The following is a 13,571-nucleotide window of genomic DNA, read 5'->3' as shown; positions in this document are numbered from 1 at the left end:
CCACTGACATCTATTGGTGAATTTATTAAACGTCACAGTACATGTACGAGATGGCAGTATTCTAAAATTAAAACTAAATTGCATTATTTTTAAGAATTTTTTAGGGATTAACATGAAATCAAACATCAAATCTTAGTACGTCTTTAATTTAAACCTAATATAAAATATTTTTAAAGAAAGAAAGTGGAAAAATGCTAAAATTCATCTGTTCGACCAATAACGTAAACGTAAATGTCAGTTTTCGCCAAGGCATTGGCGTAAATGGTTGTGTGAAAGGTTAGTTTAACGAGTTAAAGAAAAAAGGTAAATATACGTGTGTTCCATATTCAAATTAATATAGGGCTTAAATACAGTGTAACTTTGAGTGTTAAAGTTAAAAAAAACACGGGAATTGAGGTTAAATCAGGTGAGAAACATTATTTTTAATCCAATCACTGTAACTAAACATCTTTATGTCCTAAAAAGGAGTTCATAATGAGAAAATTACTCTAAGAAAAACGTTAATTCACATTCTACCGTACAAAATGATATTGGAAAAGTTATTTTCAACACTTGTAAAAACTGCTCACCTTTAATTTATTAAATAGATATTTAACAATAATAATTTGACCACTAGAAATTTTAGCAACAGAATTGTAAAATAAAATTTTATTTCTTACATTTTACAATTGATAATGTTCATACAATTTAAATTTTGTTTTAGCAACAATTTTAATATACATGAAACTAAAACAAGGTTCCCAGCGCCATCTAGTACGCGAGTAATAATCTGTTTTCCAAATAGTCGGTAACGTTTCACACAGATGTCTCTGTTAAAAAGAATTTTAAACTGAAAATTTAATATATTTTTATATGGTCTGTTATATACCATTTTTTAATATATAAAATACTGCCGAAAAAGAAATATCAATGTATTTTTGGCGCGAAAAAAAGATGTAAACGTATCTTTATTACTACTATTCTTTGTTAGATTAAATAAGTTTAGAAAATATGGTTTTGAATGCAATTAAAAAAGCATTTGTGTCTTGATAACAACAAAGGGAATACCCCTTTACTTTATTTGTTCTGGCAATCGGAACACTTGGTCCGTCGAGGCGGAGAAAATTAATAAGAGTTGTGTAAATTTCCCCTTTTGCCTTTGTTCCAACTGATTGCGAGATTATATTGCACAAGAATATTAATTTTAGTCTCAGAGACACACAATATTTTATTCTTTGTAAATGTTTGACATAACAAGAACTACTTTGTATGTTTCTTTTTTTTCTTTTTCAGAGGGAGAAAGAAATCTTTAAAATGGTGAGTTATGGAAGTGTATTTGTTATACTTCAGTAAATTGTCTTATATTTGTCGTCTACTGATTCAATGTAATTGTTAGCTTCTCTACAATTTTGTGATATTTTTAATTGAACCTTCTATATTTACACTTTCAGTACGGTTTCGTTAATTACGCTTTGGAACTTCTCGTTCTGAAGTCATTTGGCGAAGAAACATGGGAAAAAATTAAGTAAGTCTTTTGTTAAACATAACCAAAAGTTTTTATACTAGCTTTCGCCCGCGACTTTGTCGGCGTGGTGTTAAAAAAACAAAACCAAGTAGCCTATGTTTTCTTCCAGACTATGCTCTACATCTGTGCCAAATTTCATGGAGATCTTTTCAGCAGTTTAGGCTACAATCTAACAAACATCCATCCAACTCAACATTCACACTTATAATATTAGTATGTAAATGTATTTTTAAAGCTTTTTTGTTTATCATACTTAAGAAGCGATCAGAGTCGCGAGACGAGTAATCGATCAAGTTTTTGCTGCCCTGATACCGCCTTTTTGATATAAAATTCCATATTTAGCTTGTAGTTAGCTGCTAGCATATGTATTTGTAACAATACTTTTTTTACAGGAAGAAAGCTGCCGTATCAATGGAGGGCAGCTTCCTCGTTCGTCAGATTTACGAGGATGAAATAACTTACAATCTGATTACTGCTGCTGTTGAAATTCTACGTAAGTTATGAAAGATGTATACTGATTTTATTCGCTTCAATCAATGTTTATTTTCTTTAAAATAATTAATACGGTTATATAATTATAGAGACTCCCGCTGATGCAATCTTGGAATCGTTCGGTAGGACTTTCTTCGAGTTCTGTCAGGACTCCGGCTATGATAAAATTTTACAAGTCCTAGGAGCTAATCCGCGTGACTTCTTACAAGTTAGTATACTTTTTTCCAATTAGGATAAATCAACGATTTTTTTTATATCAAACGGTCCGAAATCCTCCAAAGCGATCGCTGCCCATAGACATCCGCGATTGCAGATTCGTTGCCTACCCTTAATTGACGGAAGGGAACAGGATATATTCCTTCTTATGCGTCTCCTCCGCCGTTAGATCCACTTGTCCCGTCCTTTCCTCTTAAGAAATGGGTTGAAAATGACTAAAATCAGGCCTCCAACACCACACTTATCGGACTACGCGGAATTGTTTTCGCTTTACGCGTCTTTTGTATGGTATTGCACCAAACGAACCAGCCCATTCGTGCGAAGATGTTAAAGCTTCTACCACTATACAAATTATACTAGCGATTGTTTTATCGTTAGAACTTGGATGGTCTCCACGACCACTTGGGCACGCTGTACCCGGGCATGCGCTCGCCGTCGTTCCGCTGCACCGAGCGCCCGGAGGACGGCGCCCTCGTGCTGCACTACTACTCCGACAGACCTGGACTGGAGCATATCGTTATCGGAATCGTTAAAGTAAGATAATTCATCAGTCACAGATATTTACAAAAAGAGCAAAGAATTCTGCCCATAAAAATTATGTAATTCTATGTGCTTTTAACTCAATAGATCAATGTGTTTGGTAAATTCAATAATCTATACTAATATAAAGAGGAATTATTTTTATTTTTGTATGTGTTAAAATAACTCAAAAATTACTGGACCAATTTTAAAAAGCTTTGTTGTCAGTTAATAATATTAGCTATATGTTTTTTTTTCTGCAGACGGTAGCCAGCAAGCTGCACAATACGGAAGTGAAAGTCGAGATATTGAAGACTAAGGAGGAGTGCGACCACGTGCAGTTCCTCATCACGGAGACCTCCACGCCGGGGCGAGTGGCCGTGCCCGAGATTGCCGAGATAGAAACATTGTCGCTGGGTACGATAAATGAAAATATTAATTTAAATTATTAGAGCGGGCCCACACCTTTAACTAAACTATCGCACAACTGTTGTGCAATTGTTGATTGTCGATTGTTTCGCAGCCAATTCAACTGTGTATTTGCTCAAATAGAGCAAAATTAAAGCATGACTAAACAGTTGTGCGATAGTTTAGTCAAAGGTGCGCGCTCTTATTTCGTCAACAAAAAACACGTTCGTGTTTGTTAAAACTTGTCGACGAAAACAAAACACTATCATCTATTTGTGTTTGTTAACTTTCAAATTACTATATTAATACTGGCTTTCGCTCGTGACTCCGTCCGCGTGGAATTAAAAAAAAAAACAAAAGAGAGGGGTCTATTTGTTTTTTCAGACTATATTTACGTCTATGCCAAATTTCATCGAGATCCGTTCAGCCGTTTAGGCTACAAACAAACGTCCATCTAAACTGTCTTATTTATATTACTAGTAATATTAATAAGATGATTGTGAACTTCGCAGAGCCTAAAGTGAGTCCGGCGACGTTCTGCCGCGTGTTCCCATTCCACCTGATGTTCGACCGCTCGCTGAGCATCGTGCAGGCAGGCCGCACCGTGTCGCGGCTGCTGCCGCGCCTCGCCGCGCCCGCCTGCAAGATCACCGACGTCCTGGACACGGTATGTACCTGTTATTGCCGCATGCAAACAATATCGTTGTTCCATGTCTTTTTTTATACAATAAAGTGGCAAACGAACGAGCAGCCACCTAAATCAACGTCAAATCCACTTTCTCATCCAATCTATTCTTTATAAGAAAAGGGTGGGAAACGGGAAAGGGACTAAAATTGGGCCTCCGGCCCACTCATCAGACTGTACGCGGAATTGCTTCTACTTCCCGCATGCCTTCTGTATGGTCTTGGTATAGCACCGGGCGACTCATTCGTGCAAAGATGTTAAAGCGGACTCTACCACTGTATCTTGTTCATTCTTGTTATGTATGAATTTGTAATTTAAGTAGTTTTATTGTAAGCGTCGATGGCTCGGGGGTTTGAGCCCTTGATTTGAAATCTACAGGTCCTGGGTTCGAATTGCGCCATGTCCAATATATTTTTTTTTTAATTTCATAGGTACATAATTTACCCGACGTTCTTATGGTGAAGGAAAACACCGGTTGGTTGTTGGAAGGTTGACTATGTCTTAGTCACTCTAACTTAGGGTGGGTTCCGAGTCCCTCAGTGGGGATGTATAGTGAGCTGGTGATGATGATGAATTTGTATTTTTAAAGGTTCGACCGCATTTGGAGATGACGTTCCAGAATGTTCTCGCCCACATTAACACCGTGTACGTCTTGAAGACTAAGCCGGAGGAAATGAACGCAACTGACCCTCACGAAGAGATCGCATCCCTTCGTCTCAAGGTAAATTTTACTCTTACTAATATTATACGAACATTTATATGGATGTTTGTTAGAATTTGTAGCCTAAGCTGCTGAACGGATCTCCATGAAATTTGTCATAAATGTAGAGGATAGTCTGGAAGAAGACACAGACTGCTTACTTTTGTTGCTTTTTAATTCTACGCCCAGAGCTGGATTAGCTGAAAATTTGTATAGGCATATAAGGCAAAGTTAATAACAGAGTGGTATCCAAGAGATAGCTAAAGAAAAAGAGGCAGACAAAACAGAAGATGGAATGATGACCTCAACAAAAAAGCTGGTCTAATATGGATCCGTTTGGCTAAAGACAAGAAGGAGTGCAAATCTGTAGAGGAGGCCTTTGGCGGTAAACAAGCTTTTCCGCACACACAACCAGTTGCCGATAATTCATGTGAAAATTTTAATTCATTAGAAAATCTATTTTTAACAACTAGCCACTTATAATTAACTGTTATCTGAAAAGCAATAAAGGCTATTTTATTTTATTTATTTATTATAAGGCAAAGATCGTTCTCTGTCTTTGTAACTATGTTTGTCTGTTGTCTTATTCCAGGGCCAAATGCTGTACATTCCAGAGACCGATGTAATAGTATTCCAGTGTTATCCCAGCGTCACCAACCTCGATGATTTGACTCGGTAAGAACTTTTTTTAGTCACGAATAGAAAATCCCAATTTACGTCTGTTTAAAAATATGTATGTTGTAAAAATTAAAAGACTATTGTTTTCATTGTCTTTAAAATTTTCTAGGTTCTTTTAAACACACATTTTATTCTGAACTGTTCTGAACTGTCAGTTACTTTCTACATTTTATACACTTATAATCTATTATAACCAGTATCTAATTTTTTGTAAATCAAACCTCTTTATAAATTCACAACAATGTCGTTTGAATGCGTTTGTTTGGATTATTTTAGTTAAATGGAGGAGTGATAACTCATGCTTAGCTTCGACATCATGAGTATGTAGACTCTGTTCTTAATTGACTTACTCTTACTAAACATAGATTCTACGTTATTTGTTCAATAAGAGTGTCGATTTTTGTATTTATAGCATTTGAATTTCTTGTTTGTAGCAAATAAAACTGATTTTTAGTAGTCATATTTTTGCGATAATTTGGATGAAATAGTTTATTTTTTACTAAGTCCTATTCACCCTAACGTAGGTTAGGCTCCGAGGCTTTCAATAGGGATGTATAGATTTTGAATTATGGGTTGTACACACGGGACACTATCTTATTATTTAATGAGCATTAAAGGAGTGTGAATGTGGTGTTGTCAGGCGCGGGCTGTGCATCTCTGATATCCCGCTGCACGACGCGACGCGCGACCTGGTGCTGATGTCGGAGCAGTTCGAGGCCGACTACAAACTGACGCAGAGCCTGGAGGTGCTCACCGACAAGCTGCAGCAGACCTTCCGCGAACTCGACTCCGAGAAGCAGAAGACCGACAGGTGCACGCAGTTTATTAAAAAATTAACGGGGCGTGGCCAGTTTGAGCTCCTCCCACGTACCTGAATTTGACCGTAAATTTGGAAATGTTTAAATTTATTTTTAAGCAGCATTTATTTAAGTTAATTGGTGCAAAAGTTTCCCGTCGATTCAATGTATTTTTCATTCTCTAAGCTGCGCCATTAATACTAGTAAGACGAGGTCCGATATAAAAAGATATTTATAAAATCGTCCGCACATGTGAAGGTTCTTATATCTGCAAGACAGCAGATGGTTCACTTTTTACATAAATTTTACAAATTCGTTTTTAAAAAGGTTATTTTGTAAAGTACCTAGTAACCTCTATAACCTAAGAATTATTGTAAACTTAGAACTAACTCCTGAAATAAACGCGCACAAATGTGTTGATGTATGTATGTATGTCGTGGCAGGCTGCTATACTCGGTGCTGCCGATCAGCGTGGCGACGGAGCTGCGCCACCGGCGGCCGGTGCCGGCGCGGCGCTACGACCCCGTCACGCTGCTGTTCAGCGGCATCGTGGGCTTCGCCAACTACTGCGCCTCCAACACCGACCACAAGGGCGCCATGAAGATCGTGCGCATGCTCAACGACCTCTACACCGCCTTCGACGTGCTCACAGACCCCAAGAAGAATCCCAACGTTTATAAGGTTTCAAATATAGCTTATATTACATATTAACTCTTTTGTGAGACTTTATACTATATTAATTACTAGCTGTTAAAAATAATATAGCTTATGTTACTCACAGATAAATGACCTTTCTAACGGTGAAAGAATTTTTAAAATCGGCCCAGTAGTTTTTGATTTATTTCAATACATGCAAAAATACAAATCTCATTATATCCAGGTGGAGACGGTGGGCGACAAGTACATGGCGGTGTCGGGTCTGCCGGAGTACCAGGTGGCGCACGCCAAGCACATTTGCCTGCTGGCGCTGGAGATGATGGACTTCTCTAAGACCGTCACCGTCGACAACGAGCCCGTCGTGAGTCTTTTATGTTATATAGTGGTAAACGACCGAGCGGCCACCTGAATTCGCCGAGAAAGCGAAGTAATCGCTGCCCATATATATCCGAAATTGCAAATGTGTTACCTAACCGAAAAAGGAAATGCACATAAGGTGGGTGTTTCCCATTTCTATGCGTCTCCACCACCGTTAAATCCACTTTCTCTTCCTATACTCTTAGTATGAGAAAATGATGGGAAAGAAAAAGGACTAAAATTAGGCCTCAGGCACCACACTGGTCAGTAAAAACGCGGAATTGCTCCCACTTCACGCCTGTCTTCTGTGTGGTCTGGTATTGCACTGAGCAATCCGGTCCTACAGTGCTGAGATGTTAAAGCGGGCTCTACCGACCATTTGTGTTAATTGTCTAGTAAAAGATAAAATTTAAAAACCCATTATGCATTTATAAGCAAAAGTAGTAATAAATAAACATTGATTCAGGGTATAACAATCGGCATCCACTCGGGGGAGGTGGTGACGGGCGTGATCGGGCACCGCATGCCGCGCTACTGCCTCTTCGGCAACACCGTCAACCTCACCAGCCGCTGCGAGACCACCGGCGTGCCCGGCACCATCAACGTCAGCGAGGACACGCACAGGTCGCTTACCGCCAGAGCGCGCCTGCCCAGCACTACTGCACTGCTGTACTGCTGTACTGCGTGCGACTATTTAGTTGCACAACTAACCAGTAGTGTGCGCACCTCCATAACCTCATAGTAATCGAAACATAACTAAACAGATGTGCTATATAAATTATAACACGGCTAAACTCACGTTGTAACATTCGGTGTAGGCACCGACAGTTTGTTTGTTACAACGTGAGTTTAGCCGTGTTATAATTTATATAGTATAATGTCTCACGAAAGTTTTAATAAGATGTGCGATAGTTTAGTCAAAGCTTTGCGAGCTCACGTTATTTATCATCATACTAATATTATAAATGCAAAAGTTTAGATGGATGGATGTTTGTAAGAGGTTGTAGCCTAAACGGCTGAACGGACTTCGATGAAATTTGCCATAGATGGAGAGAATAGTCTGGAAAAACAAATAAGCTACTTGCATTTGTTTTTTTTAATTCCGCGCGGTCAGAGTCGTGGGCTAAAGCTAGTATCCATATATACTACTAGCTGTTGCTCGCGACTTCGTCCTCGTCAAATTAAAAAATGTAGCCTATGCTATTGAAGTTTTAAAATCGGCCCTGTAGTTTTTACGTGAATCGATTACCCGAAACAAACGCGGCTTGCGGACAGTCAGAAAGATATTTTTTAATGCGATTTTCGATATCAGCAACGCAAATACATCATCTTGCCGAAATCTGCAATTTTTCTTTCGATATTGTAAACATACACTCCTGTTTTATTATATGTATAGATAAATTAGGGATTCAAAAGCTTTGATAGATGTTTGAAACATTTTTATTTTTCCAAAACTAAAATTATCAAGTCGCGTAAAACAATTATTTAATATCAAAATATATTGTTAGTATCCTTAATACCATAAACGTATTATTGCAATAATATTATACCTGCAGCAAAAGGTTTTTATATTTAATTCAATTTTATTCTTGTAGTAAACATTTTACCAAATTAATCGTCTAGTAAATCCAAATACTTCTTCAAAGCCATCGGTATAGGCAACTTGTGTATACCAAAGGGTAGTTCGAAATTCGTCCACAGCATCTGTCGTATTAAACATCTGCATAAATGTTTTAACTCGACAGGTCTTAACCCACATCTAGAGCTAGGTAACAAATGGTCCTCTAAAATTTCATTATATTTTTCCAATGCGATTTTACGATCATAATTATAATCATCAGGTAATTCTAAATGTTTAAAAACTCCTTTATCGACTGTTAAATGCAACCTAGGTACAGCTCTCAATGCTAATTTCAAACAAGTCACTAATTCGTATGGATATTTTCTATTATATTCCTTCAATCTATCTAAGATTGATTCTATAGGGTTAGTTGAAACATGATCGGAAGTAATTCTTGCACCGAAACGTAGTAAAATCATCAATATTTCAGCAGCGCCCATTTGTATGACCACTCTAACGGGTGAGGCTTTTCCACAGCTTTCTAAAGGGACGTCTATAAAACGATATGATTTATTCCCTTCTTTAAACTCTAAATTAGCATTAGTCGCGTGATCTAGGAAGAATACTAAAGCCGATACATTTTCCTCTCTGTCCATAAAGTCTGATTTCCAACCGGCCAAGAAATAAGGTGCTGATGTACCGAATATTGCTCCTGGAATTAATGTAAATAATTATTTTTAACCAGTTACTAAACAATAATAATTCTTCATAAGGTTTTATACAATTAAAGGGTATTAAAATATGTGTAAATTTCACTTGTAAATGCGTAAGTTTGGATAGACGAATGGACGGATGGATGGATGGATAGATGGATGTTTGTTGGAGTTTGTAGCCGAAACTGCTGAACGGATCTCGATGAAATTTGGCATAGATGTAGAACATAATCTGGACAAACATATAGGCTACTTCTATTTTTTTTAATTTCACACGGACAGAGTCACGGGCGACAGCTGGTAACTGTTATATATTTAATATACTTGTTGGCTTACCTAAAAATATCCTTTCGAAAGTTCCTTCGCAAGCGTACAGTTCATCTAATAAAGCTGCGACCACACCGTTGTCCTGGAGACTCCAGTCAAATGAGAGTTTCATTGCAATGTACAGTAAGTTGTGATACTTCCCCATCAAACACACATCTCCATTTTTAGATTTGCAATTGTTATGGTATCTCAAGGCGGACGTCACGAAGTGCTTGCATGTCACGTTGTCCGACTCATTTTGTCCTGGAAAAACATAATAATTTGTACAAAAAAAAAGTAATTTGTACAGGAATTTAAATGTTTTAATTTAGTTTAGTTAAATTTTTAAGATTGGCTGAATGGATGAATGGCCTTTGCCTTTATCTCTGCAATGAAAGAAAGAACGCCATTAAACTGTTACACTGTTCTCTGAAAAACACTGATTGTATGAGTAAAATGTATGCATAAATATCAACCTTTTGCACATCCAGATATAACTGAATTAAAATATTCGACAAGTTCCCGCCTTTTGTACCGTTCATTCAAACTGTCGCGATCGAAATTACAGAAGACTTCCTCGAAATAGTAGTCCATGAACGCATCCATATTTATGAAAATTTATTTCCTTTTATTCTAAAACCACATATATTTACAAAAATAAGTAAACACTCTCTCGATTTTGACAATTGACATAAATTTTAACACAGATTATTTAAATTAAAACTGAAACACTAAAACTGAGCACAAAATAATAGACATTACGCGTCCCATGGTTGAGATAGTAGTAAAGGAAATCAGTAAATTTTACCCTCGTTTTTATTCCGAAAACTTGTAAGTGCAGTTAAATCCACTTACCTACGGTTAAGGTGATGGGAAGCCTTTGAAATTGATCTATCCATGGTCAATAATACACGTAGTTCTAACAGACTTTTCGTTTTCAACAATGTATTGGCCTGAGAATGTGGTTTGAGGATTTTCGGGTTTACATTATTTTATGAGGTATTTTGATAGCTTGGACTTAGCAAAACGATCCTTTTTTGTTAAAATATGAGTAATAACTATACAAAAAAAACACTGTTACAACAGTTGTATACAACTTATTTGTATACGAGCTGTTGTCCGCAACTTCGTCCGCGTGGTATTTAAAAACATACGAACTATATAAATAACAAAAAGCTACGTATCCCTCGGGAACCGAACTCCTCGGGGATGAAGCTTATGCCACGTATACTCCAGACTTTGTTTTACATCTGTGCCAAATTTCAATAAGATATGTTGAACCGTTGCAGAATGATCGAGTAAACATTAAAAAACTAAATTAATGCATCCCACGGGAACCGTAACTTATTCCGGGATAAAAAGTAGCCTATGTGTTCTTCCAGACTATGCTCTAAACCTGTGCCAAATTCCATGGAGATCCGTTCAGCCGTTTAGGCTAAACGCTAACAAACATCCATCCATCCATCCATCTAAACTTTCGCATTTATAATATTAGTAAGAAAGATTAGTAAGATAAATAACTTATTTGGATACAACTTATTTGTAATAAAGTCAGTTATTTGCATACAAGTAAGTTGTATTTGTAACTAATCATTTTACGGCTAACACTTCCCTGAAGATGGACCGCCGATGGGTCCGAAACTAGTCGGTGAAGCCACAGGAAAAATAGAGTCGAGAATAATATTAAGCTGTAAAATAATTAGCTATAATAACGCTTCACAAAAATTTAAATAATTTGAGTTGTATTTGTATACAAATAAGTTGTATATTATGTATTTAAAATTGTACATGTTATTTTTCAGTTGCCTGATGGGAGAGGATAATTACGACGATCAATTCGAGCTGACTTATCGCGGCCATGTCTCCATGAAGGGCAAAGCCGAGCCGATGCAGACCTGGTTCCTGACGAGGAAGAATTAAATATTCATCTATAGACCGACAAACCTATTTGACCCGGTAGGCATATATGAAACTAAGTTACAATAGCTCATAAGCACCTTTGACAATGTTATTATGCTATTAACCAAGTCGAAATAAAACTGTCTTATTTTATTTTGTCTTGTGTGTCATAAATGTTTTCTGACAGAAACAAAACTAATCATTACAACACCGCCTCACCGGGCCAGATAAATTTGTCCCACTATACATTTAGCTTTCCCTTGATGTTCAATTTCACTGATGTATAAAATACAGTATCAAATATGAATATATAGACTTACAAGGAGCATATGGCAGTCGGCAATTTTATGAACTAACAATGCAAATATAAAAACAAAACACAAATATCATTTTGAAAGCGGCATATTTTGACCAAAGAGGAAGCGTTAACCGTCGCCATTTCTTTAATTCCAAACTCCAATTTTAAAGAAAGTGACATGTATTATTTCCAAAATTTCGAATGAAGTTGGGAATGTTTTGCTTACTGGTAACTTTATAACCTAGCAGACGCCCCCTGTTAAAGTAAAAAAATGGCATCATGTCCTTGTAGGTGTAGTAATAATAAGGCAAAGATTTCAGTCTTTTGTTCCCTCATATAGATCACTATTTCAATGTGATTGTAACCAAAAATGTAGTTTCCTATTAAGCCTTTTAAATAAGTATACTATTTTACTATAACTTGTTTGGAATAGCATTAACTAAATATATAGAAAGGTAGACAAATATCTGTGCTTGGTATAAATTACTTCTAACTTTGTTGAAAAGGGAGAGACTCCTTTTACCATTATTGTTATAAAATCATAAATTTTATTATTCATTTATGTGAATTTTAATATAATACATCATTAGATGATGTTCAATTGTTTTTTATTAGAGTTTATTATTTATTTTATTTAAGGTTAAATAGATATTTGTTTTGGAGAATCTCAAAGTAAAATAAATGCAGAGATTATTTTATTTCAAAGAATATTCTAGTCATAAATACATTTTGTTCAGTATTATTTAGCTTTAAAATCATTTATTACGTGTAACAGTTTTCTAATTCACTCGCATTTATTAATCGGAGATATTCAAAATCTAATTGTTAGAAATATTCTCTAGATGTTTAAATCTTTATGTCGTGAAATATACGTGTAAAAAAGGCTGGTTTTAATTATTTATCAAATAAGTTAATTGCAGTTCCCCTTATAACAATTATGATTATATTTTTTATATATTTTAGCGACATCAAGTCCGTCGATATGTATCTACTTATAACAACTGATAAAATGTTAACTGTCTGAAAATCATATACTTTCCAGAGTGTGTTAAATTTTCTTACCGTCTAGCCTTGATATCCATGGCTATACTTATGTATTGTCAAATTGCCTAAGCAAAAGTTTATTATTTTAACATAACTTAAAGCTTAAAACCGTAAAGGTTTGAGATTACTTAAAGGTGACGGTCGTACAATTAAATCCTTTAATTTTACTATTTAAAATACGTTTACAGTCGCATAGAAAAAACATTAGTAATTCAATTGTATATTTCAACATATATAAAGGTTAGGTTTCTTTGTAAAGATTGTCGAATGGTAAAAATAATTCGAAAGGAATGTCGACCGACAACCTCAGTCATCCGGTCACTTGATTACGTGTTACGAGTAGATTGGAAATATCGTCAATTTGTAATCTGACTAGACTTATTTAAACTAAGGACGAATTGTAAACATGATTTAAGGCCAGAAAAATAAGTAAATAGATTCCAGTATGACTATTTCGGCAATTGTAAATTTAAAAAATGCCACATTAAATTCTACATTTTGTTTATTCCAAGATATGCTTCATTTTCTACTATGCTTATTCGGATTGTAAAATAACTTAATTTACAATTTGTGGGTAACATGAATCTTCGTTGATGTGATGCCGAAATGAAACGGAATAACCGGTTTAAAGGACATTATGTTAGCTAATAGCGTTACTTTGCGAATATATTGAGAATGCGATATTTTGGCAGTGTCTTACCGTGATTTTTTAATACCAACATATCTGTACTAGTACA

At 36.0% G+C, this 13,571-nt stretch overlaps 2 protein-coding genes across 2 annotated transcripts; one reads left to right on the top strand and one right to left on the bottom strand.

Moving 5' to 3' along the window:
- The first annotated feature begins 263 nt into the window (after positions 1-263).
- LOC106105621 (guanylate cyclase soluble subunit beta-1) lies at positions 264-12,292 on the top strand. The gene is made up of 15 exons (XM_013286043.1): positions 264-406; positions 1,273-1,296; positions 1,431-1,504; positions 1,897-1,997; positions 2,086-2,204; positions 2,591-2,746; positions 2,995-3,148; positions 3,652-3,806; positions 4,414-4,545; positions 5,117-5,199; positions 5,843-6,013; positions 6,443-6,680; positions 6,880-7,017; positions 7,480-7,637; positions 11,396-12,292. The coding sequence occupies exons 2-15, from the start codon at positions 1,294-1,296 to the stop codon at positions 11,511-11,513; spliced, it is 1,800 nt and encodes a 599-aa protein (XP_013141497.1). The 5' UTR covers positions 264-406; positions 1,273-1,293; the 3' UTR covers positions 11,514-12,292.
- On the bottom strand, positions 8,491-10,566 carry LOC106105622. Its single transcript, XM_013286044.1, has 3 exons — positions 10,070-10,566; positions 9,624-9,857; positions 8,491-9,286 (listed from the first exon to the last, which is right to left on the bottom strand). Exons 1-3 carry the CDS (start codon positions 10,197-10,199, stop codon positions 8,625-8,627), a joined length of 1,026 nt encoding a protein of 341 aa, XP_013141498.1. The 5' UTR covers positions 10,200-10,566; the 3' UTR covers positions 8,491-8,624.
- Positions 12,293-13,571: the final 1,279 nt, after the last annotated feature.

The sequence above is a fragment of the Papilio polytes genome, unplaced genomic scaffold, assembly GCF_000836215.1.
Source record: "Papilio polytes unplaced genomic scaffold, Ppol_1.0 DF822845.1, whole genome shotgun sequence".
NCBI classification, from domain to species: domain Eukaryota; kingdom Metazoa; phylum Arthropoda; class Insecta; order Lepidoptera; family Papilionidae; genus Papilio; species Papilio polytes.
This window is presented reverse-complemented; position numbering and strand designations above follow the sequence as displayed.

Excerpts from the sequence above, each read along its gene's own strand:
- LOC106105622 (XM_013286044.1), bottom strand. The coding sequence starts at position 10,199 with ATGGATGCGTTCATGGACTACTATTTCGAGGAAGTCTTCTGTAATTTC. Across the intron at positions 9,858-10,069 it reads TATATCTGGATGTGCAAAAG|GACAAAATGAGTCGGACAAC; the intron begins GTTGATATTTAT and ends ATGTTTTTCCAG. Across the intron at positions 9,287-9,623 it reads TTTCGAAAGGATATTTTTAG|GAGCAATATTCGGTACATCA; the intron begins GTAAGCCAACAA and ends CATTAATTCCAG.
- LOC106105621 (XM_013286043.1), top strand. Across the intron at positions 2,747-2,994 it reads TCGTTATCGGAATCGTTAAA|ACGGTAGCCAGCAAGCTGCA; the intron begins GTAAGATAATTC and ends TTTTTTCTGCAG. Across the intron at positions 4,546-5,116 it reads TCGCATCCCTTCGTCTCAAG|GGCCAAATGCTGTACATTCC; the intron begins GTAAATTTTACT and ends GTCTTATTCCAG.